Genomic DNA, 27,109 nt, shown 5'->3' with positions numbered 1-27,109 from the left:
GGGTTACTGGCCCAACACTCTAACTCTAACACTGTAACGGTTCTACCCCGTTACAACATTACACTGTTGACTGTATGTGCATTTTACATTTACTGTAATTTTCCACTTCATTTGTTGATAACTGGCCCTCCAAATACAGCTCCGCTGTCTTCAACCAGGATCTCAGCGATCACTGCCTCATTGCCTGTATCCGCTACGGAGCCGCAGTCAAACGACCACCCCTCATCACTGTCAAACGCTCCCTGAGACACTTCTGTGAGCAGGCCTTTCTAATCGACCTGGCCCGGGTATCCTGGAAGGACATTGACCTCATCCCGTCAGTTGAGGATGCCTGGTCATTCTTTAAAAGTAACTTCCTCACCATTTCAGATAAGCATGCTCCGTTCAAAAAATGCAGAACTAAGAACAGATATAGCCCTTGGTTCACTCCAGACCTGACTGCCCTCGGCCAGCACAAAAACATCCTGTGGCGGACTGCAATAGCATCGAATAGTCCCCGCGATATGCAACTGTTCAGGGAAGTCAGGAACCAATACACGCAGTCAGTCAGGAAAGCGAAGGCCAGCTTCTTCAGGCAGAAATTTGCATCCTGTAGCTCCAACTCCAAAAAGTTCTGGGACACTGTGAAGTCCATGGAGAACAAGAGCACCTCCTCCCAGCTGCCCACTGCACTGAGGCTAGGTAACACGGTCACCACCGATAAATCCATGATTATCGAAAACTTCAACAAGCATTTCTCAACGGCTGGCCATGCCTTCCGCCTGGCTACTCCAACCTCGGCCAACAGCTACGCCCCCCCCGCAGCTACTCGCCCAAGCCTCTTCAGGTTCTCCTTTACCCACATCCAGATAGCAGATGTTCTGAAAGAGCTGCAAAATCTGGACCCGTACAAATCAGCTGGGCTTGACAATCTGGACCCTCTATTTCTGAAACTATCCGCCGCCATTGTCGCAACCCCTATTACCAGCCTGTTCAACCTCTCTTTCATATCGTCTGAGATCCCCAAGGATTGGAAAGCTGCCGCAGTCATCCCCCTCTTCAAAGGGGGAGACACCCTGGACCCAAACTGTTACAGACCTATATCCATCCTGCCCTGCCTATCTAAGGTCTTTGAAAGCCAAGTCAACAAACAGGTCACTGACCATCTCGAATCCCACCGTACCTTCTCCGCTGTGCAATCTGGTTTCCGAGCCGGTCACGGGTGCACCTCAGCCACGCTCAAGGTACTAAACGATATCATAACCGCCATCGATAAAAGACAGTACTGTGCAGCCGTCTTCATCAACCTTGCCAAGGCTTTCGACTCTGTCAATCACCATATTCTTATCGGCAGACTCAGTAGCCTCGGTTTTTCTGATGACTGCCTTGCCTGGTTCACCAACTGCTTTGCAGACAGAGTTCAGTGTGTCAAATCGGAGGTCATGCTGTCCGGTCCTCTGGCAGTCTCTATGGGGGTGCCACAGGGTTCAATTCTCGGGCCGACTCTTTTCTCTGCATATATCAATGATATTGCTCTTGCTGCGGGCGATTCCCTGATCCACCTCTACGCAGACGGCACCATTCTATATACTTCTGGCCCGTCCTTGGACACTGTGCTATCTAACCTCCAAACAAGCTTCAATGCCATATAACACTCCTTCCGTGGCCTCCAACTGCTCTTAAACACTAGTAATACTAAATGCATGCTTTTTTTTGAATATGTGGACATCTATAAGTACCTAGGTGTCTGGCTAGACTGTAAACTCTCCTTCCAGACTCATATCAAACATCTCCAATCGAAAATCAAATCTAGAGTCGGCTTTCTATTCCGCAACAAAGCCTCCTTCACTCACGCCACCAAACTTACCCTAGTAAAACTGACTATCCTACCGATCCTCGACTTCAGCGATGTCATCTACAAAATTGCTTCCAACACTCTATTCAGCAAACTGGATGCAGTTTATCACAGTGCCATCCGTTTTGTCACTAAAGCACCTTATACCACCCACCACTGCGACCTGTATGCTCTTGTCGGCTGGCCCTCGCTGGCCCTCGCTACATATTCGTCGCCAGACCCACTGGCTCCAGGTCATCTACAAGTCCATGCTCGGTAAAGCTCCGCCTTATCTCAGTTCACTGGTCACGATGGCAACACCCACCCGTAGCACGCGCTCCAGCAGGTGTATCTCACTGATCATCCCTAAAGCTAACACCTCATTTGGCCGCCTTTCATTCCAGTTCTCTGCTGCCTGTGACTGTAACGAATTGCAAAAATCGCTGAAGTTGGAGACTTTTATCTCCCTCACCAACTTCAAACATCTGCTATCTGAGCAGCTAACCGATCGCTGCAGCTATACATAGTCTATCGGTAAATAGCCCACCCATTTTTACCTACCTCATCCCCATACTGTTTTTATTTATTTACTTTTCTGCTCTTTTGCACACCAATATCTCTACCTGTACATGACCATCTGATCATTTATCACTCCAGTGTTAATCTGCAAAATTGTAATTATTCGCCTACCTCCTCATGCCTTTTGCACACAATGTATATAGACTCCCTTTTTTTCTACTGTGTTATTGACTTGTTAATTGTTTACTCCATGTGTAACTCTGTGTTGTCTGTTCACACTGCTATGCTTTATCTTGGCCAGGTCGCAGTTGCAAACGAGAACTCTTGTTCTCAACTAGCCTACCTGGTTAAATAAAGGTGGGGGGGTGAAATCTGGATACATTCAGTGACATGAGACTATTCCTGGAAAATGACAATGGTCTGAGTGAGAGGACTAACTGGTGTCTCCAAGTGGCAACACACCTCTCCAAAGTGTGCACAGTTCCTAAGGCATTTCGATGCACTTTTATGACTCATAGAAGAGTCTTGTTTTTGAGCTCTCCTAGCTGCGCTATTGAGGAACTAAAGCAATCACAGTTGTAGTTGTTTTGAACACAACCCTGCATGACTGCCATCAAATAATTACCGTTGTTGTTTACAACAGGAAACAAAAAATGGTCCATTATAAATTGCAATCTGGGTCAGGTGGGCATGATTTGAAAGCTTGTTCTATTGCCAGCATGACTAGCTAAGTTGTGAAATAGGATATTACAGTGTTAGGCGTTCACAAGGCAATTCAGAGAAACAGATTGTAATTTTGGTTCTCGTAGAAAGGAGTCATGAGTGCATTCCGGTGTGTGTGCCGCGGCAAAGTTTCTTCGCAAGAAACAAACAGTGTCATGCGGATGAAAGAGGACCCAAAAGCGACTTAACAGAAACAGAGTTTATTTAAGTCCAAACAGGGAATAACAGAAATCCTCTAGTCTGTAGAGGGGAATAACTGGAAAACGGCCACAGACTGCAGGTCGCCGGGTAGGCGAGGCCGTAGTAGACAGAGACACCTGCTCACACGCAGCATCTGATGAAGGCAAAAAACACGACAGGACAGGGCGATACACAATCACAGCAAAAACACGACAGGACATCAATCACAGCATGGTGAATACTAAACAAGGAACCGACGGGACAGGAACGGAACACAAAGGAATAAATAGGGACTCTAATCAGGGGAAAGGATCGGGAACAGGTGTGGGAAGACTAAATGATGATTAGGGGAATAGGAACAGCTGGGAGCAGGAACGGAACGATAGAGAGAAGAGAGAGCGAGAGAGTGAGAGGGGGAGGGGGAGAGAGAGGGATAGAAAGAGGGAAAGAACCCAATAAGACCAGCAGAGGGAAACGAACAGAATGGGGAGCACAGGGACAAGACATGATAATAAATGACAAACATGACAAACAGACTCATTCTGTTCAAAACAACCCAGGGTATGACGACGCGATCTCGCACCAGCACATCAAACATAGTGATCATAAACGTTGGCACGGTATGATGAGCTGAGTTTTATGATTTGGAGATGTGCCGTGCAACACTTGGACTCACAGGTGTTTGGTTTGCTTGTGTACGACGTCAGCCTGTATTTATTACAATCCTCCACATCTCATCTTTCAAAATGCATCGAGTCATCTTAACTTGCAGCATTTTCCTCACCCTGACAACAACAGCGTTGGCAGAAGTTGCCCAGCTACGGCCACTTCCTGTCGCGTGCGGCGCTCAAGTTCAGAACAGTTGTCAGTCAAAGCCCATACGGCGCTGTGAAGTGACGAGCCGGAGCTCCGACGCCATGGATAGCACGTTATTGTACAGCCACTTAGACAGATAGCCATGTCTACCATTTTCAGCCCGTTAACAGGTACTAATGTAAAGGGTTAACCCATGGCCTCCTCACACATCAATCTCATCTACTGCTAAGGGCCAGATAACCACCCCGAGTCAAGCCTTTCAACTCTTACAACCATTTACTAACCCTCCAAACACACGTTACTCACCCACTAATAACCATTTGTCCCGTGTGGTGCCTTTTTTATATGCCAGTCAGCAGGACTATCAGTAGATGGCAAACATGGTTCTGTCAACACTGGTTTACAAACCGTGGTCACGACTGGAGCACATCCCAGTCAGTGCACTAAAGGGCAATCTGTGTAAGTCAAGACCTTGAGGGTCTGTTGGTTGATGTTAATTCCCATGCACTTACTGCTTAATGAAAGTCACATTTCAGAGTTGCTTTATCAAGCTGTTTTTCACAGTCATCAAAAGTGGGTTAAACAGTAACTTAGAAACAAGCAGGGCATTGATGCCTAGGAATCAAATGACCCACTGCCACTGTGTATTGAGCAAGAAATGTGGAGGATAGATAGTCTGAGGAGACAAATGACAGGACAGAGACTTCTGAAGAAAGGAACAATAAAATGTGTGTGGGGGGCTAGGGGGAGGCAATTCATACAATTTTCTGCCCCACTAGCAGTCTGAAATGATATGGTGTGCGGATACAGCGACCTGGACCGACCTGCAAGCCTTCTTTATTAGACGGCCATGATTGGAAGCAGCTGTGGCCCCGCCCCCACAGTCTGGAACTGACGGAAGAATTTAGACCTGTGGAGAGGAGAAAAGAGGACAGGAGGGGAGGTGAGGTGAGAGGAGAGGAGAAAGTCATTTACAGCTCATGAAATGCGAAGCACTGCAACGTGTTATATTTTACAGCGAAGGTTGATGCAGAAGCAAACTCCTTCTTGTGTTACTCTTTGTCTGCCGCACCCGTGTGTGCACGATTGGCTGGGGAACGACTGCTGGTTGGTGGCAGAATATTGATATATAATATAGTATTAAATACACATTTATAAATTTGCTGTATTTGATGCCTTCCTTTTAGAAAGAATAAATAAAACAGGGTTGGGTGAATAACTTGAAACATTTTACCCATAAAGCCTACTAATACATTAGAGGGGAAACTTGTTTAAAAATGTCTGAAGGCTCTCATATTGGTTCATTTATGCCCTAAAATAAAGAAGACACTGTTCACAGCGCAGTATCTTCCACAGAAAGTTTGCTCGACAACAGGACGTAAGCCATGCAATGACACTACTGAAGCTAATGCTAGCTCAGGCCTTTCACTGATCTGATGTGACTGGACAATATGCTAATATAAATAAGACTATTCTGAAAGGTAATTCAGGTAGATTGCATTCGTGTATAAAGGTAGATCTAATTTATAATTATATGTATTGTACTTTTTTATTATTCTAAACTTTTTACTTTTGTTACAGAGAATCAATGTGTCAATACCGACTCAAGACATGTGACCTGCTTGTCTGCCATGTGACTCTCTCCAGGAAGCAGATATTTTGGTCTGAGGAGGAATCTCTAGTTGGAATGTGATGGTGTGCTAGCAGGCTGATGTCAGAGGGGTGTGAAACACGGGAGGAGTGCAGCATACTAGCGTCTCCACTCCAAGGCATTGCTTGCATGCCGCTGCTCAGCTGCATGGCAAACATACACAGACATACACACACCCAAATGTCAGTGCTCTCGTGCTGTTGGCCCCTTGAGTTCTCACAGTGGGACGCAGTCCAGGAATGTTGTTCTCTCTTTTGACCTGTATTTCACCTCTCTCAAGCTAATGAACCACATAGCACATTTGGTTCCTTGGAAGGTGTGGGAACGTGTGATTTTGGTTTCACATTGGTTGTGTGAACAAAGCCATACGTTTACTGACTGGTAAAACGACACGGTCACTTCTGCTGCCGGGCAATGTCGAACCACTGGTGTTGGTGAGTACATTAGCAAAGTATATATCTAGTTAGTAGCTCATTTTGGTTATACAACATTATTTGATAATGTACCTAGCTATATACAGTGGAGAGAACAAGTATTTGATACACTGCCGATTTTGCAGGTTTTCCTGCTTACAAACGATGTAGAGGTCTGTAATTTTTATCATAGGTACACTTCAACTGTGAGAGATGGAATCTAAAACAAAAATCCAGACAATCACATTGTATGATTTTTAAGTAATTCATTTGCATTTTATTGCATGACATAAGTATTTGATACATCAGAAAAGCAGAACTTAATATTTGGTACAGAAACCTTTGCAATTACAGAGATCATACGTTTCCTGTAGTTCTTGACCAGGTTTGCACACACTGCAGCAGGGATTTTGGTCCACTCCTCCATAAAGACCTTCTCCAGATCCTTCAGGTTTCGGGGCTGTCGGTGGGCAATACGGACTTTCAGCTCCCTCCAAAGATTTTCTATTGGGTTCAGGTCTGGAGACTGGCTAGGCCACTCCAGGACCTTGAGATGCTTCTTACGGAGCCACTCCTTAGTTGCCCTGGCTGTGTGTTTTGGGCCGTTGTCATGCTGGAAAACCCAGCCACGACCCATCTTTAATGCTCTTACTGAGGGAAGGAGGTTGTTGGCCAAGATCTCGTGATACATGGCCCCATCCATCCTCCCCTCAATATGGTGCAGTCATCCTGTCCCCAGAAAAGCAACCCCAAAGAATGATGTTTCCATGCTTCACGGTTGGGATGGTGTTCTTGGGGTTTTACTCATCCTTCTTCTTCCTCCAAACACGGCAAGTGGAGTTTAGACCAAAAAGCTCTATTTTTGTCTCATCAGACCACATGACCTTCTCCCATTCCTCCTCTGGATCATTCAGATGGTCATTGGCAAACTTCAGACGGGCCTGGACATGCGCTGGCTTGAGCAGGGGGACCTTGCCTGTGCTGCAGGATTTTAATCCATGATGCCGTAGTGTGTTACTAATGGTTTTCTTTGAGACTGTGGTCCCAGCTCTCTTCAGGTCATTGACCAGGTCCTGCCGTGTAGTTCTGGGCTGATCCCTCACCTTCCCCATGATCATTGATGCCCCACGAGGATGCCCCACATGGAGCCCCAGACCGAGGGTGATTGACCGTCATCTTGAACTTCTTCCATTTTCTAATAATTGCACCAACAGTTGTTGCCTTCTCACCAAGCTGCTTGCCTATTGTCCTGTAGCCCATCCCAGCCTTGTGCAGATCTACAATTGTATCTCTGATGACCTTACATAGCTCTCTGGTCTTGGCCATTGTGGAGAGGTTGGAGTCTGTTTGATTAAGTGTGTGGACAGGTGTTTTTTATACAGGTAACGAGTTCAAACATGTGCAGTTAATACAGGTAATGAGTGGAGAGCAGGAGGGCTTCTTAAAGAAAAATAAACTGGTCTGTGAGAGCCGGAATACTTATTGGTTGGTAGGTGATCAAATACTTATGTCATGCAATAAAATGCAAATTAATTACTTAAAAATCATACAAAATATGGATTTTTGTTTTAGATTCCGTCTCTCACAGTTGAAGTGTACCTATGATAAAAATTACAGACCTCTACATGCTTTGTAAGTAGGAAAACCTGCCAAATCGGCAGTGGTATCAAATACTTGTTCTCCCCACTGTACATCAAGCTAATGTGTAATGTGATGTATCATGTCAGAGGAAGATGAGCATATCTCACGTTAGTTGTTGTTAGCAAGGTAGCTAACTAACTGTAGCCCATTGCTATTTTGGGTTAATACAGTGCCGGCACTTAGATACAGCTTGCTAGCTAATCATAGGATGTAGCCAGCTTGCTTTCAATAATGTTTCAACTCTAACTGGCATGTTAGCTAGGTAGCTTGCTAATGTTTGCTACCTACCTAACTAATTTCAACTCGGACAAAGATATGATAACTAACCTGGATTTACAAGTTAGGTAGCTGGCTAGCTGGCTAGAATTTGGGGGGCTTCGTCTGCTCACCCAAAACAACATGTCTATTCTCATAAATGTTTATTGTGGATTTTCTGGGGCAAAAAGAAATTATGGCGGGCCTTGTCTACTACAAGTATAGCTATGGCCCTGGCAACAAATAGCAAATGTATCAACAAGCATTCAGCAACATACATGGCGTCAGCGTCACCGGCCTAAATCTATTTTGTAGTTACAGTCCCTCTATTGGATATATCTATTGGTCCTTCTGTAGCTCAGTTGGTAGAGCATGGTACTTGTAACGCCAGGGTAGTGGGTTCGATTCCCGGGACCACCCATACGTAGAATACATGACTGTAAGTCGCTTTGGATAAAAGCGTCTGCTAAATGGCATATTATATACAGTGGGGCAAAGAGGCCTGGAATTTTCATCATAGGTACACTTCAACTATGACAGACAAAATGAGAAAAGAAATCCAGAAAATCACATTGTAGGATTTTTAATGAATTTATTTGCAAATTAAGGTGGAAAATAAGTATTTGGTCAATAACAAAAGTTTGTCTCAATACTTTGTTATATACCCTTTGTTGGCAATGACAGAGATCAAACATTTTCTGTAAGTCTTCACAAGGTTTTCAAACAGGGTTGCTGGTATTTTGGCCCATTCCTCCACGCAGATCTCCTCTAGAGCAGTGATGTTTTGGGGCTGTTGCTGGGCAACACAGACTTTCAACTCCCTCCAAAGATTTTCTATGGGTTTGAGATCTGGAGACTGGCTAGGCCACTCCAGGACCTTGAAATGCTTCTTACGAAGCCACTCCTTCTTTGCCCGGGCGGTGTGTTTGGGATCATTGTCATGCTGAAAGACCCAGCAACTTTTCATCTTCAATGCCCTTGCTGATGGAAGGAGGTTTTCACTCAAAATCTCACGATACATGGCCCCATTCATTCTTTCCTTTACACGGATCAGTCGTCCAGGTCCCTTTGCAGAAAAACAGCCCCAAAGCATGATGTTTCCACCCCCATGCTTCACAGTAGGTATGGTGTTCTTTGGATACAACTCAGCATTTTTTGTCCTCCAAACACGACGAGTTGAGTTTTTACCAAAAAGTTATATTTTGGTTTCATCTGACCATATAATATTCCCCCAATTTTCTTCTGGATCATCCAAATGCTCTCTAGCAAACTTCAGACGGGCCTGGACATGTACTGGCTTAAGCAGGGGGACACGTCTGGCACTGCAGGATTTCAGTCCCTGGCGGCGTAGTGTGTTACTGATGGTAGGCTTTGTTACTTTGGTCCCAGCTCTCTGCAGGTCATTCACTAGAATGGCCAATCATATTGCTCAAATACAAATAGCACAACCTCTGTGTTGTCGTCTTTTTAATGGTTTTCAATGGTAGACTATGGCAGAGCAGGTAAATGTTGAACTGGAACATAAAAATGCGCTGAGAAGCAGTGGTGTAAAAATACTTGAAAGTACTACTTATTTTTTTGTACTTTACAATGTATTTTTTACTTTTACCCCTTCTCCCCAATTGGTAGTAACAGTCTTGTCCAACTCCCCTACGGACTTGGGAAAGGCGAAGGTCCAGAGCCATGCGTCCTTGGAAACACGACCCTACCAAGCCGCACTGCTTCTTGACACACTGCTCGCTTAACCTGGAAGCCAGCTACACCAATGTGTTGGAGGAGACGCCATCAAGCTGGCGACTGGGGTAAGCTTGCAGGTGCACAGCCCGCCACAAGGAGTCGCTAGAGCGCGATGGGACCAGGATATCCCGGCCGGCCAAACCCTCTCCTAACCCGGTCGACGCTGGGCCAATTGTGCACCTCCTTTCCCTGACACCCAAAAGTACTTGTTACATTTTGAATCGTCAGCAGTACAGGAAAATGGTCTAAATCACACATTTATTGAGAGAACATCCCTGGTTATCCCTACTGCCTCTGGTCTGGTGGAATAACTAAACACATGCTTCGTTTGTGAATTGTCTGAGTGTTGGAGCTTGCCCCTCGCTATCCATAAATTAAAAAGAAAAACAAGAAAATGGTGCCATCTGGTTTACTTAGTATAAGGAATTTGAAATTAGTTATACTTTTACTTTTGATACTTAAGTATATTTTAGCAATTACATTTAATTTAGATACTTAAGTATATTTAAAACCAAATACATTTAGACATTTACTCAAGTAGGATTTTACTGGGTGAGTTTTACTTGAGTCATTTTCTATTAAAGCATCTTTACTTTTACTCAAGTATGACAATTGGGTACTTTTGGGTACACACTTAGAATTGAATTAGTTGACCATCTTGAGGTGTAGAGTCAGTCAGGAGGGGATAAGTCCTCAACTTCAAAACTTTGTTCTCTCCATAGCAAAGCTAGCTTAGCTTACCTCTCTGTGCTCACTACTGGCCTTTTTTGTTGTGATAGAATGGCAACAACACACCCAAGAAACACCCAAGACAACTCTTGTTTGACTCCAGTCATGGCTGCTAGTATTTGTTAATGAGCATTGATTAGAAAATGTTTAAGAAAAGGCAAAATCAGGAAGTGCAGTCACTCTTTAATTTAAACATTCTGAGAATGGAACTGAAAATGTTGCCTGTTCTGGGAACATTTATTATTAGGTTGCAGGGAGGTTCTGAGAATGTTCTAATCTGGTTCCTTGAAAGTATTCCTGGGAAGTTGTATTAATGCTCTGAGAATGGAAATTATTATTATTATTTTTTTCTATTGTGACAGGGCATCAGGGAGATAGGGAAATAACCTATGATCTTCTGTTCTCTGTCCATGGAATAAGTCCACTGTGCCACCAGGATGGAGCTAGCATGCAATGTTTTTTTTAACTCATACAAAGCTTTTCATTTTTGTCTATTCCAGCAGACCCCATTACCAAGGAAACAAGCACTCATTAAGATCAAGTGTGGCCAATTAGTGGGCGCTGCAAACACGCCAGAACACACTTAACAAGATTAAGGACAGAGAGAGTTTTCTAGAAGCTGAGAACGGAATGTGTATTTGTTTTATAATAGTATAAGTCGTTATCAACAAAACATTTAGCTGCTGGGGAATAAAGAGACCTCCAGCTCTGCTAAAAACATTGACAACTACAGTGTGTGCCGTTTTCAAGGGATTGTTAAATAAATGTTATAACTATTTGGTTTTAATTACCATCAAATTAAAGAGCATAGTCAGTTACCCTATCCCGGTTATTCCACATTTAGCTCTATCATCAGAGTTATACAGCAATCAGCAAACATCAATTGATCATGTATTTACAGATACATGAGGGTAGCCAAATATATTTGGCATGTAGCTAACTTGTTAGCTAGCTAAAAAAATCGCAACATGTGTCTTTTAGCTTGCTTCATCAGAGACTGGGCTTTTGGCAAGAGCTTGACCATGTCCTGGTAAAGTTGTCAGTCAGACTAATGTCATCACCACTGTAGATGGCAAGCAAATCATATAATATTTGGATATAGCCATCTTGTTTATCCCCTGAAATGTAGCTTGCTAACTAGCCATATTGACGTGATATGTTTTTAGCTAGCTAGCCAATTTGACTTGGTCCAACACTATGTAGACCTACGTTGGTTGGAGATTTTTAAAAAGTATATTAGGTCTACTTACCAACCATTATGTTTAACTATACAACATATTTACTGGTAACTTGCAAATTAAACATTATCAGCCAACAGCAACGTTACATTGGCAAATCCTCAGGACTACCTGGCATGATGACTCCTTGCTGTCCCCAGTCCACCTGGCCGTGCTGCTGCTCCAGTTTCAACTGTTCTACATATTTTCCACCATAATTTGCAAATAAATTCATAAAAAATCCTACAATGTGATTTTCTGTATTTTTTCTCATTTTGTCTGTCATAGTTGAAGTGTACCTATGATGAAAATTACAGGCCTCTCTCATCTTTTTAAGTGGGAGAACTGGCACAATTGGTGGCTGACTAAATACTTTTTTGCCCCAACTGTAGTTCACTTTTATTTCATATCACTCAAATATAAAATTAATGGTGGTCAATATTGAGCGATATCGTGAGGCTACCCTCACGTTTCTGAAGTGACGTAATGAATTGTTTACAGATCATGAAAAGCATGCGGTTAGGCCTTCTTGCTGTTGGCCTATAACTCTGATGATAGAGCTAAATGTACGCAATTGTTTTGCATGGAATAACCTGAAATTTGTGGTTCTGACTATACTCTTCAAGAGGTGGTGATATTACAACCAAATAGTTCATATTTATTTAACAATCCCTTAAAAATGTCACAGATCTGTCAATGGTTTTAACTGAGCTGCGGGCTCTCCGTGCCCCCCCAGAAGGCAAATAGAATGCCGTGCACCTTATTGTGATGTTTAATTGATGACGACCAATATGTTTTTAAATAACATTCTTAGAACATTACTAAAGTTGTCTTGTGATTTTACGGAACGTTTTTGTTCATGTTCTGAGAACAGAATTTAGAGCTAAAGTGTGTAGAGTATATTTTTTTAAATTCCCAGAATATTGTCAAGAACTGACATAAAAGAGAACCATACATTCTCAGAAAATTCTGAGAACATTGTTTAATGTCGCGTTCGCATGCCATCGAAACTCGGGACCTATGACTTCAAATGAGCGTAAGTTATTTGGTTGAGTCTGGTACTTTCAAGTTGGCAACTCTGAGTTCTTGTTTTTACAATCACTTTCCAAGTCAGAGATGTCAGAGTTTCCTAATTCTGACTAGCAAGTGAACGCAGCATCACTCACACCATTTTTGAGAACGTTCCCAGAATGTAGTAAAAAGATGACATTAAATAGAACCACATGGGAACTTTTGTGGAAGTACTGAAATTCCCACAGAAAACATTGTTTCGTAAACGTTCGTGAAACTATTTGAGAACATCCCCAATGTCAAACCATTTGGATGCAATTAAATGTAACCGTATTTGAACTTTCAGTAAATGTTTTGTTAAAGTAAGGAAATACTAAGAAAATAACGTTTTTTGTTGTTTGTCAAACCCTTAAATGTGGTTTGAATATTCCTAAAGCAAGCAAATATTCTGCACCATTCCCAGAATGTTGTGGGAAAATAACCATATGCAAAATAACCATAGGACAACCAGTCTCTCATCCAGGTCTAAGGAATAAATTGTTCTCAGAACGTTTTGTGCTAGCTGCATAGCATAGTATTGGCCAAATATAGACACGTGTCGCATTGTGCTCCAAGCCATGATCCACATTACAACTCATTAGATATACTAATTAACAATTAAATAGGAAGATTGGAGCAAAAACTGGAGCGCTGCATGCACAGCTTTCAGTCAAACTAAATGGGATAAATGCCATGAAGTGTATCTGACCCCCATGGCAGGTAGTGGGGTATCTCCTGTGGAGTAGCTGTGTTTATTAAACACATACATTTGCACTGTCTTACTGAGATAAGTGTCTGCCATCACCTGCATTGCATTTAACATCTTACTGATACACAGGGTTGTTGGTGAGGAGGGGCATGCATAAACACACACACACAGACACACACACACATGCGTGCACACGTACGCACGCTGTGGCCCGGGCTTGATCCACTGACACGTTTCCTAATGGCTCCTACCGAAGCGCATGCTTGTTTCAAGGTCACATTCACACATAGTCTGAGGCTCATAAACTCAGAGTGTGACTGAGTGTTGGTGGGCGGCACAGGCCTTCCTCCCGGTCTTTCTCTCTCTCCTCCTTTCTCTCTTTCTCGCCAACTTCCTCGTTTCTCCACTAAACAGGACCAGAAGTTAATCTCTAAAAACATAACTCTTACGGAGTAAAGAAAGCTCTCTTGTCTGAGACACTGATATGGGTTTACTCCACTTTTCAACAGCAGCCAGCAAGAGGACAGGAAGAAGAAAACCATTCAAAACTCCTGACTAAAGGTCCAGATGGAAATGGGGTCAGTTTCAACTTAAACGGACCATAAAAAAGCTTGGCACCAAAGTGGGAAATTAAATACATGTACAGTGCATTTCTAAAACCAAAACCATGAATATGAAACACAGCAAATGTAATAGATACAACATCAAAACACTGTTCAGAAATTAATTATATTGACTAAAAACAGCTCCAGTTGACTTGACTCCGCTGTACATTGAAGTTCTGATTCAGAAATGGCTCTGGCTAAAAAGGCTTATCCAATAAACTAGCTCATTTCTTTTTGACCTTTGGGTCCTTGCAACAAAATGTACACGTTTACAGCTAATATATTTATACCTCTCACATTTGCAGGTTGCTGATCATTATTTTCGGCTCAAACTTGATTGATTGACACATGCCATTTACTGCGGGTGACATATTAGGTCTACTTAAGCACACAATGAATGGTCAACCTATGCCCCCCCATAACCATTTGAATGAATGTGTGGCTTACAGTAACCGACGCATAGGCTATAATTATCACCCTCAGAAAATAGAACGTAAAAAGGATTAGCTCAGTCACATGCAGCCGTAGGTTGCGCCAATCACAAAGGGACAGCAAAGGCTAAACATTCCTGCACTGCAGCAGGCTAATCCGTCACCCCCCCGAGCCAGCCAACCACCACTCCCTCTGTGAGGATTCTCATGTAAACGGCCGGTTAAATGGAAACCTTAAAAAGGTTAGGCCCTGCAGCACAGTGGTTATAAGAATACTATGTTTGGCTATTGTCCCCAGAAATATTCAAGAAAATGAAGTTATTTAAGTGGGATTAATGCATGATAGCTCCCCTGAGGGGCACTGGGCCTCCCCACCCGCAGAGCTGTAGGCCTCCGCCCCTAACCAGGCCATACAAATAAATGACCTCTCCACCCTTGTAGTAGGGAATCGGAAATACTACAGCAACAACTGCACCACTCATGAGGAAAATACAATTTCCTTACACATCACTCCTGCTACTCTAAAATCCAGTCAAAGAAACAATTGTAAACGTTTTGTGTCAGTGCGTTATGGTGATTAGGCTATCTTGCACAAGTCAACACTTGTTGACAGTTGAGCTGCAAAAATAGGCCTAAATATGAACTAATATGTATTTACTAAGGCACTGCATCTTAGTGCAAGTGGTGTCACTACAGTCTCTGGTTCGAATCCAGGATGTATCACATCCGCCCGTGATTGGGAGTCCCCTGGCGGCGCACAATTGGCCCAGCGTCGTCGTCCAGGTCTGGCCTGGTCGGGGTAGGCCGTCATTGTAAAGAAGAATGACTTGCCTAGTTAAATAAAGGTTCAATTAAAAAAATATATCATTTACATCACAATGTAAGGATGACTTTGCTAAATAGGCCTAGATAAGTGTAACCAATCATTCTCTAATGAGCCATTTATATGACCAGATAACAATGATTGAATGCAATCACTGTGTAAAAGTAAAGAAAAAGAAACGTCAAATACACAAATTGTTAATTATTTAATTATTATTATTACTATAAATCACTATTATTGTCAGAATGTATAATTATCATCCTCCTAAGCAACTCTTCTCTACAGCCATGCCACTTTTGGACAAAAACAGTCTTAAAGTATTAAGAACAGCTCCATACACTAAACAATTTGGTGTGGGATACAGTGGTATAGGTATAGTTACTATAATGAGGTATATCCTTACAAATCTGTCAAAAAGGCCCAATTGTTCCTAATATATAATGTAGGCTAATATAGTATAATATAATAGTATGTAATATAATAATTTTGACACTACTCTGACCTTTTTAAAACCGAGACTAATATATATGAACTAAAGCTATAAGCCCCCCTACCCCCTCCTCATGCGGCTGCGCCCCGCTGTCTCCGCTTTGTTTGTTCAGTTTCCAGGTTGATTGTATGTGTTAATTAGTTGCTAACAGCATGGTAATGTGGGTTTGATGGATAGACGTGTCACTAGCATTCAGGTCTACACTATCCGGAGACCCAGCAGGGTTTAGACTGGTCTCGCCGCGTCATCCTGACGATTTTTTTTGGCCTAACGAAGTCATTATTAGAGGTCGCTCGGTCTCGCCTCTGCAACACCAGAAATAACTAATTTGTCATTAAAGTAATCCAATAAAAAAAATCGAGGGCATTATTAATAACATTATTTTAAAGTTCGTCATTGTTTACCACAATAGAGAGCGAGACCTCTGCGTGAACTCTCTTGTTTGGGCCCACTAAAGAGGGGTCGTGGCTATTTTTTTTTTAACGTCGCTGGCACTGCTACAGTGTATTTACAGTAGACAAACACCACGGGATTTATTTAGGAAGGCGGGGGTGCTGGCTAACATGAGATTCCATTCGAGGAATGCTTATCTCAGCCGAGTTGAACAAAGCCTTATTGGAGCCTATTATTTGATTATTTATACAGCTTATTTTTTTTGTAATGTCTGCTTTTAATTTAGTTTTACTTCTCAGACCCCAGAGACATAATTATACACATTTTTCTTTCCAAGTAACAGAGGGGCTCGCATAACTTCATCCTGCAAGGAGTCTGAACTTCTCTATCAATTTAAAACCGAGGTTGTAGATTTAAAGCAATCCAAAAGTGTTAGCTAAATGCAATACTTGCTGAAAAGCATTGTGCTCAAAATGTTTGTTGTCTCTTCTAAAGGCAATGCTCATTATTCATTGAAAACATTTCAACTTGCCTACTTGTCATGTTGTGTAACAATAGACCATCAGAATAACATCTACGAGATAGGTACCAATTTATAATATGGATGACATAACCAATTGCCTTATATTAAGGAGTGGCCAGGTAGTCTGGCAGGTAGGAACGTTGGTCCAGTAACCGAAAGGTTGCTAGATCGAATCCCGGAGTTTACAATGTAAAAACCTGACGTTTTCCCCCGAGCAAGGCAGTTAACCCACTGTTCCCCGGGCGCCGATGACGTGAATGTCGATTAAGACAACCCTCTGCACCTCTCTGATTGAGGGTTTAGGTCAAATGCGGTAGACACATTTCAGTTCAATGCTTTCAGTTGCACAACTGACTAGGCATCCCATTTTATTTTGCTGAGGCGTAGGCCCCTATTAGAAAGGATTTCGCAAACCATTAAATTAAGTCTATATTTAAAACACATATAAGCCTAGCCATTCAAAATTGTGATTTAAAATAAGATTCATCCATCAAGAGCAATACTAGATATTATTATTAATGTCCATCAATCAACTAATGCGCTTTCATCACTCGCTTCAGTGGTCAGCTTTTGCGCGTGCCATTACTCGAAAAGGCATTTCGAAGAACCCTCAAACACTGCCCCACAGCTGCTGGTTTGTTGGAAATCAGTGTCCAGTGTATGGATTTTTCACATTGCACCATGGGTAGTGTGGTTGTAAAATGTTCTATGTAAGACGTACCCTAATGAAAACGCACTGCCTGAAGAACTACAGTGCTCACAGCTGCATGATATACGTATGCTGTCAATCACAGTGGCGTCACGGTTGTTCAGTCGCTCAGGGGGCTTCTAGTAGGCTACGAGAGAGGACCCCTGCCTGATGCGCGCATAGGCTACATAAGTGGTGGGCTTTGCAGTCTGTGAAGGCAAGTGTATCACCATGATCAACCCTATATGGGGAGGATCTTCAACCTGCTTGGCTGCATAAATCATAATCAAGATGAAGACGTGATCATAGCGCATTCGGCATCGTTCGAGGCATCAGTATACCATTAAGTTCTGACGCGCACGATAGAACGGTGGACTCCGGGCAAGGCTACAGAGGTGGTAGACTGCTAGGCGGGGGCTGGAGGCGAAAACAGACCTATTTTAATGGTATTAATACAACTGATCACAATGAAGCGCAGAAGGATAGTGGTTGCGGCAGGCTTCTGTCTTGCCTTCTTCCTTGGTACACTGATGAATTTGCTGTATATACCAGGGTTTGAGCACCATCAGAACCACGACCATAGAGTACATCGGTACTACCACGAAAAACAGCAGCAGGTTACAGGCGATTCGCAGCTTCAAGTCGGCGAGTCAGTCACTGAAGCTGTGGCCGAGTCCAATAGTAAACCTGCCGTAGGAAGCAGGCATCATCAGGACCTTCTGCTGCAGATACGAGAAAGATTCGATGAGGTTGTGCGGTACCGTCAGCGCCAAGCACATGGGTCTGGCACCGGAGACCCAGTCCGCCAGCTGGAGAGACGAAGGCTCATGGATTCAGAGCCAGGGGACAATTGGGACCCTATCAAAGTAATTGAGCGAACCGAAAACCGACAGACGCATTTTCAAAATCGACTTTCACCTTCCATATACGTGCCCACAGCATCACGGAAAGATTTCACTATGACTTTGAGCAGCGTTAACGGTACTCGGATGCTTGGCTGCAGCAGCATAGACAACGTGACCAATGTTCAGTACCTCGGCTCAGGCTACACAAAGGCTGTCTACAAGGCGTCTCTCAACAACAGCTTGTCGGTGGCTCTGAAATCAGTGGATTTCGGGGGACACGATATGGAAAATTGCGTAAAGAAATATGGTTCACCTGGAGACTGCTACAGACTGGCGTCCTTCAAAATAGTGAAAGAAATGACGCTGATGGAAAGGCTACAGCACCCCAACATTCTGAAGGTAATCTATATCTAGGCTAGCTAACAAATTCATACCTTACTGATCGGTGTCTTTTAGCCATTTCTGTTGCACAATTATTTATTTAGCCATAGGCCTAATATCACACACATACCTATTTAAGATGTAGTATATCTTTGTTTTTGTTGCCTATTGCCTAAAGGATTTTATCTGAAATCCATTAATTTGGTTATAACTTGTATAACTTTATAAGCTTGACTTCAAATTTAACCCCATTTGTGCTCTTTACGCAGTATCGAAGTTAGTTAATTGCCATTTTGTCTTATACCAACAGCCAAACCATGAATCATTCTTTCCCCAATGACTGAATAACCATAGGTGTGAAACGTTACATTAAGCCTCTCGGCGTGTCAAAAGTGACACATGGGTTGAACACTTAGGAAATTGGTGTGTATTCCACTTCCACGAGTTTACTTGAGAAGTCCAGGGTGCAGTGAAAACATAATAGGCAACATGAAATAAGTGCATGGTTGGCCTATTATTAATAGTGCTATTTGGAGGATGTGTTGTCCGTTTAGTGGCTGATGAATAGTTTAGAGTTGAATGAGCGCCATCGCTTCATTGTTACTCTGTCGATGTTAAGCCGTTCAGCGGGTTGCTGGATCTGCATGGTACACAAGCCGGTGAGTGGTGAGACGCCCGAGGCTTTGCCGCATATTACCTTGTATTTTATTTGCATTTACACCAGATCTGTGGCGTCGCCTACCGATACGCGGGTAAATCATAATACATTTGTGTAAAAAAAAGTAAGAAGGCCTTTTTATTACGTTATATTAACAGCGCGTCTTTAAGCAGCTTGTCTATAACATCACCAATATAAGTGCATGCATGCGTAAAGGACGATTTTACAATTCAGACGGAGATAAGTAGCCTAGGCCAAATAGCCTGATCAATATCCACACTAATAAAGCATGTATAATCCACATAGGCCTACAATGTAGGTCTACAAATAGTAATGCCTGTACACGTATCCCTAGATGTATGCACAGTAACAGTTGCACGCCTATACTCAAGCATCTCACATTGTCCGATATAGGTAGGGCCAATATTTGAAGAATGTTCTTCTAATGTTTCAGATGTTAGGCTACTGTTTGAGAAAATATATGGCCTTGAGGTACTGGTTACAGTGGCATTTATAGGCTACAGCATATAGGCCTAAGTCTGTGCTTTACTGTAATGTGTACCGCATGAGGCCCAATTACAATATCCAAACATCAGCAATCCAAACGACATTGTCGAGGGCATTTCATTCTTTGATCACAACTGTTGCTGGATAGATAGATAAGTAGTCATCAAACCAGTGCAAAACGTGCCGTTTTGTTTTTGAATTCAAGTGTAAGCTAGTTATTATAACAATAAAAACGTAGGTCGGCTAATTTAAGGTAAAACAATAGTTGCACTTTAAACCAAGTAAAAAGTGTCACGTTTTCAAGATATACCGACTGTTTTATAGGATGGTACAACAGAACCAAGAGAGTAGCCAAATAGTCTATACAGAACATTTATTAAAATACAATACATGTAATCAGTTATGCTCCCTAAAATAATTTTCTGGACAATATTATAAGTTTGTGATCTTTTGATCAGAATTGCTATACATAAGTATTTTGTTAGCACAGTCAAACTGGAAGATATCTATTTAAACTAAATGTGTCATACCTATTTTGAGTCGCTTCTATCAGACTTGATCTTTTTGTTTGCATGGTGAATGTAGAAACATTTTAAGAATGATACCTTAGCCTAGGATATAGGTGAATATCTGGCCTGTAATCAAGTTATTTACCCTGTATGAAGCTTTAGAGGGAGTGTACATTCTTATCGAGATTTAAATTGCAAACAATAAAACAATATCACACCCTTATAAAATGTGTATTATTGTAAAGCACATGTTATTGTCAAACAATGTTAAACCCACATTAACCTTGAATTAAAATACAAAATTAACATATAAAACCAATGTACGTAAAACATTCTTTTTTTTCTTGACATTTTTAGACATTAGTAAGGCTATGGGGAGTTAGGCCTCATTAGTAAGGCTATGGGGAGTTAGGCCTCATTAGTAAGGCTATGGGGAGTTAGGCCTCATTAGTAAGGCTATGGAGAGTTAGGCCTTTATCCCTTTTTTGTTGTAACTTATTTCAATCTTTGACTTATAACTAACTGGGTGTCTTTCAATTGACTTACATTCAATAATAAGATATTTCACAGTATTAACTCATATCAAAACTCTCCTCAAAACTGGATGGCCAAGCTATGACCAGACATTCTTTTTTGACAACTGCACTGAACAGGGGGACGACATGTCACTACAGCATGTCAATACATCTGGACTTCATTTAATGTTTTACTTGGTTTATTCATCAATAGGAAGTTATTTTCGTTATAGAAGTTCCGTTGCGGAGTCAGGGGGGTAGCAATATAGTTGCTGCCCATCTCTCATCGCACACTTACTAGTCCGTGTTGTGATAGGTACAGACTTACATTAACATTGACTGTAATACAGGAGTGTTTATTTGTGTACATAAAAAATATATATACTTTTGGGGTTTGTGTGTCCACTCAGACTTTTCTGGCTATTCACAGTGTAACACACACACACACACACACACACACACACACACACACACACACACACACACACACACACACACACACACACACACACACACACACACACACACACACACACACACACACACACACACACACACACACACACACACACACACACACACACACACACACACTAGCATTTGTGTGACTGGAAAGTGCACTCTGGCTATCCCACTCTATCATCGTTGTCATAAGCGAATAATACCAAGATGATTTATTTCAGGATAAACATAAATAACAAAATTCATTTTCTGGCATGGAAGCTACATTGAGGGATTACAGGAATTGCTTTAGAAAATGTCAACATAAACTGGAAATGGTATGGAATTTCTCTCTCTAATCATAGGGAAAATATTATTTCCTTTTCATTCCTCTATGAACATGAGCACACTGGCCTTAAGGCTAATACATGTACTTTTTTTGTGCACCAGGAAAAATGCCTGAATGACTTCTAGGGTAAAGTTAACTGGCATGCTCCACTAGCCGTAGAAAGAATAAATCACTGGAATAAATCATGTATTAACTTTAAGACTGAATTAGAGCAATATCTCCATTACTAAAACAAATGTTTATTTTAGCTGGCTTAGGTTGATATTCATTTGACTTTAGAATCATAACTTGAGATCTGTATGTATAACAATATTTTTCACGTAAATCTCCCATTGACATCAATGCATCATTTACAAAAAAAAAATGGCGCAAACTAAACAACTGGTTGATTGCAAGTAAACGTTTTTGTATGTTTAGTATCCCAAAGAGTATTTAATGTCCAGCTCTGCTGATCCAATATATCCTGTTAGAGTAATGAAGTCTGGCTCTGTCTGAGCAAAACAGTCAACAGCACACTGTCTGGTTAGTGTCTGCCTCTGGCCAGTCCTCAGTATGAGAGGAGGAGACAGAGGCTCAATGCTCTCTCACTGGAGAGAGTGGGATCAGAGGTAGAAACCAAAGCAGTTCATCTCTGTTCTCCTCACTCAGCACACGTTTGGTGTCAATAGTCATGTTGACTGATACTGCTTGTCCAGGATAGATGGGGGACGCTCCTGTGAAGAGGGGAGGAGTAGCGGGCGACTGACTGGGAGGTGGATTGTGGACACATGTTTCTTACACCAGCACGCACGGCAGGCGCCCTCCGCCTTTCTATGCCCTCGTCCATGTTAGAACGAGTGTGAACAATATGAATTTGAGCTGATCGGTGAGGGAGATAACAAGAGGGGGCTGCTTGCCTGCCCGGACTGAGGGGTGTGCGGGACGGAGGGAAGGAGGGGAGGAGGGCCCGTGTGGCACAGTTGGTAGAGCACGGCGCTTGCAACACCACAGTTGTGGGTTCGAGTCCCCATGGTGGACCAGTATGGACGAAAATACAAATAAAAACGATGAAAATGTATCCATTCCCTCTGGATATGAGTGTCTACTTAATGACATGCATGTAAAGGGCTACCTGTCAGCGGAAGTATACGTGGTGGATACAAATGATCTGAGAGTGGTGGGACCTCTGGGCTGCTGCAGGGTTTCTGGCTGTGTAGCTGGATTATGTTTACACAAGCCTGTCAGCCTCTCCCTCTCTCCCCCAGGGCCTGCTCAGTAGATCTCCTCCGTTAGTTTGGGGAATCAGTAACCAGGTTGTGTTAATGTGAACGCTGGGTGTCCGTGGGCCTTGGGGTCAGTTTGAGGATGAGTGGACTGGAGACAGAGTTGCAATTAAGCCCGGGGTTAACACTTTAACCTCCGTCTTCCTTGGGAAGGAAGCTGGGGAGAAAAGAGAACGCCAGATAACTGTTGTCCTGGGCCTGCCCTGCCTCGCTAAGCCCTCAGCCCTGTTTCTGATCAACCCCTAGGGTATGTTGGGGCTCAGCAGCCCTGCAGCCCCCACACTCTACATGGAGAGCAGGGTGCCCTCATGACCCCCAGAACCCCAGACCGTCACCACATAAACATAGGACATTTCTGCTCGTCTTCTTGCTCTGAAACCTTCCGAGGAATATACAATACATGCACGTCATAACAGATAAAGAAAGTCAAGGAAAGTACAGTTTTGAAGTTGAATATGGGCTGTTGTGCATGTGCTCATAGAACATGAAAAAAAGTCCCCCCTGTTTTAAAAGAGAAATGTGAACAATAATTTGACCGGATGAAGTGACATTGGTGTGAAACATTATTTGATATGGCCAGCGAGTCTCCCACATCATTTGCATTAGTTGAAGCTCTGCAACCTCTCCCCTTTATTTCACTCTGAGAACATGCTCAGCTCCTGTTAACTGGTAGTCTGAAGGTCAGGTATTGATTTGACAAAACCCCGTGATGTGTTTAAGGAGGAAATAAGAAGGTGAATATTGAGTATTGGGAGTAAATTCTTTCCGCAAAACACCTTGTGTGCTGCCCTCTCCTACGACACCGTTTTTAAAATGTTGTTTATTTTTACTGAGCGGTTGGAGAAAACAAGTCGGTGAGAGTTCTTACTCAACAAACTTTTGTCTTTTTCCATATGCTTCCTTCCCTATTTCGTTGAGGATGTAAGGCACCAAATTCAGCAAAAAAAAAAAGAATTTGGTAGATTTTACAGTCATCCAAAAAGTACTAAGTTAGCAGTCATACATATTGTCTTCCAGAACGCTCGCTTCCAGACTTTGTTTTCAACCCTATGAAGTCATGCAAATTATATAAGGGGAAAGATGTAATAAACGGAGTGTGTAATCATCGAAACTCAAAACGTTTAAACCCCTTTATGCACCCAAACTTACGGTTTTAACAATTTCACCCTCCTCTATTTAATGCATTATGAGTATCAAGTCCATCTAATGTACTAGGATCAATTCTCATGGAAAAGGAAAATGACAGAGGGTTTTCTGCCAGTTGCACTTGGTCCAAGTCTCTGATTAAAACAAGGCATACCAAATCCAACCATTAATGTCATTCGACACACACACACACACACACACACACACACACACACACACACACACACACACACACACACACACACACACACACACACACACACACACACACACACACACACACACACACACACACACACACACACACACACACACACACACACACACACACACACACACACACACACAAACTGCTGCTACCGAACTCTTATTCTAATTCTAACACTCCTTGTGGGGACTAAACAATTGATTCCAATTCAAAATCCTATTTTCCTTCAACCTAACCCTAACCCCTTAACCTAACCCTAACATGAACCCTAACCTTAACCCGAAATCCCTAAACTAACCCTAATTTTAACCCTAACCTTAATTGTAACTGTAAACCTAACCCCTATGCCGAAAATAGCCTTTTTCCTTTTGTGGAACGGCAAAATGTCCCCTTGTTTTACTATCTTCGTGAGTACTTCTGGTCCCCACAAGGACAAACACACACGTATGCACGCACGCACGCGAGCACTAAGTTAAACCCCTACGCTGCACATGGATACACTTCAAACATGCAATTCACACAATGTCATGAATAATAGTTCAAAGTATGTTACTTATTACCCGATTTGTGAGTGAAATGAAAAGCTCTACTTTTTGTACCGGGCTTTACAGTAAGTCCCCACCCAGTCCGTAGCAGAGATCCAGAGAGAATCCGGTTGGTATGATAGAGGTGTTCTTGTTTGACTGACCCCTCAGTCCTGCAGTGACCCTGTCCAACTGAAGAGCAGCGGTGTGCTCTGGGCTCTGGCAGATGCTGGGGATTTCACCTCTGGACAAACATGTCCTCCCCGGGGCCGGTTTGATCGGGGGCCAGGAGGCCTTCGTTAAGAGCGTGTGGTGACTGGGTTAACTGCCCTGCCGACCCCGGCGTTTATTTACACATGAATAATGCCCCACACAGAAATGCTTTTGTGGAGCACCGGTGCGTTGGCATATTATGACGCGCATCGCATATGTTCTCGACTATTTCATCTGCTACTCGAGCAGGGCAACCGTTCCAGCAGCAGCACCCCCCTCTTGGCTGCTAGACCTGTCTCACTCTGACCGCTACCCTGGTTACCCGGCCTCACCTCAAGCAGAACCTGCATGGATTCATTCTCTTTGTCCATCTTCAACTCTCAGCATTATTAACCGGTCTCAGTTGAAATGCACGTTCCCGCTACCCTACATTTAGTTTAGTAAGAACAGAGAGACCTTCCAACCTTCCTTCAACTCACTTCTTGTGTGTACAGCCAACTGGCCAGTGGGGGTTTGGCCTGTGTGAGTGTGACTGGTCCCTGGGCTGGTGTGTGTTTGTGGCCCTGGCCCTTGGCCCCCCTCTCTGTTCCCGGTGAGGCCATGCTGTGCTATGGCATGCTGACTCACTCCTGCCTCTGGCCGGGAAAGTGGTGAACTGCCAGGAGGTTAGCCTAATAGTCTTGGCTCCTAACGTGCCTGCCTTTTCACACTTACCTCACCTCAGATTTTCTCAGCCTTTTCACTAAGGCCAAGCTCTCTCATTCTCTATATACACCCATCCAAAGATGCAACTTAGATAAACCTCTATGTACAGAGGAAACAGAGACACATCTAGAACCTGAACTCACAATAACAGAATAGATTCTGAACTCAGAACAGCACTCACAACCGAACCGTTCAGAATCCCTTTGCAGAAATATATAAATACATTTGCACAGGTGTCATATTTCTCTGAAACGCTTCAATGAGGTCATGCCTTTCTCAGTAAAAAGACATTATCAAACGACCGAGGTGGGTGACCTCTGAACCTCAGTCAGACAAAATGGCACCAGATTCAAAGCAAACACAAACACTGCCCCAGCATGCGTACAGCTGCTATCTCACTCTGGGCAGCCTTAGCTGCCAATGAGTCTAGTCTGACATGGAGGGAAAACACTGCCCTGATGCCGTCGTGTTCGCAGAAGAATGCCTCCTCCGCTGCACACAATACCAACAACTCCAGCACTGGCTGCAGACGTGGTGCATACAGTACACACAGCCTGGAGATGGCGTGTGCTGATAATAGTCATTACTGTGAATTCAATCTCAGATAACAAAACTTTCCGTACACTCCAACCCCTGGGAAAGCTTCTCTGGCATTGCCAAGGGCAATCTCACACGCACGCACACACACACGCACACACGCACACGCTCACTCACTCACTCACTCACTCACTCACTCACTCACTCACTCACTCACTCACTCACTCACTCACTCACTCACTCACTCACTCACTCACTCACTCACTCACACACACAGACTCACTCCAAAAAGAGGTGTTAGTCCTGCATTGATGGCAGTATAAAAAATAAACACCATTCTTCTTTTGCTGCAAAAATGCACTTTAGATTCACATACTCAACAGAACATTTACAGAGCGAAATAAAGAGACTCTACAACACTCGAAAACTTAACCTCAACTGAACTCAATTCATACATGCTTTTCTCACTGCACAAGGAAAAGGGGCTGATTTAAGAGCAGTCTTCTTCATGTGTTTGTCATGCTGCACCCAGTGGTGGGGTGAGGGGCCACTCTGCCAGCCTTGCCCACAGGCCCCTCCTCTCCTCCCACTGGGCACCTCACATTTCCCATCACACAGCACCGCTATAAAATGTCTCTGCATCGCTCTTCACAGGCACACCCAAACTGCTAACACGCAGTAGTCACCCTCAGAGAGTATGAAGCCTCCACTACTTTACTCTCAGACAATGCTACATTCTCACATCATTCACTTGTAAAAGCCTTTTATTAACCAATAAACAACATGCAATGCCACCTTCTCTGTTTTGCATAGTCAGTGTTTTCCCCGATGATATGGTTGACAGCCGTATTGGTTGTTATGCTTTTAGATTGAATTTCATGCCCACTTATTTTAACCAGTTCT

General features: G+C 43.0%; 1 protein-coding gene and 1 long non-coding RNA gene across 2 annotated transcripts in view; one reads left to right on the top strand and one right to left on the bottom strand.

Annotated features, from left to right (window-relative positions):
* Nucleotides 1-3,774: 3,774 nt before the first annotated feature.
* LOC124038171 overlaps nt 3,775-27,109 on the bottom strand; it is an 86,050-nt gene continuing 62,715 nt past the window's right edge. Inside the window, exon 3 of the long non-coding RNA XR_006839314.1 lies at nt 3,775-4,961. This is a non-coding gene — a long non-coding RNA (uncharacterized LOC124038171). The remainder of the gene's footprint in view (nt 4,962-27,109) is intronic.
* The window catches only part of LOC124038170 (extracellular tyrosine-protein kinase PKDCC-like), a 33,165-nt gene continuing 23,622 nt past the window's right edge, over nt 17,567-27,109 (top strand). Inside the window, exon 1 of the mRNA XM_046353696.1 lies at nt 17,567-18,650. Within this exon, the coding sequence (XP_046209652.1) occupies nt 17,850-18,650 (801 nt within the window). The 5' untranslated portion in view covers nt 17,567-17,849. The remainder of the gene's footprint in view (nt 18,651-27,109) is intronic.

The sequence above is a fragment of the Oncorhynchus gorbuscha genome, linkage group LG06 (genome assembly GCF_021184085.1).
Source record: "Oncorhynchus gorbuscha isolate QuinsamMale2020 ecotype Even-year linkage group LG06, OgorEven_v1.0, whole genome shotgun sequence".
Taxonomy (NCBI): domain Eukaryota; kingdom Metazoa; phylum Chordata; class Actinopteri; order Salmoniformes; family Salmonidae; genus Oncorhynchus; species Oncorhynchus gorbuscha.
Note: the sequence above shows the minus strand (reverse complement) of the source record. Positions and strands in the feature narration are given on the sequence as shown.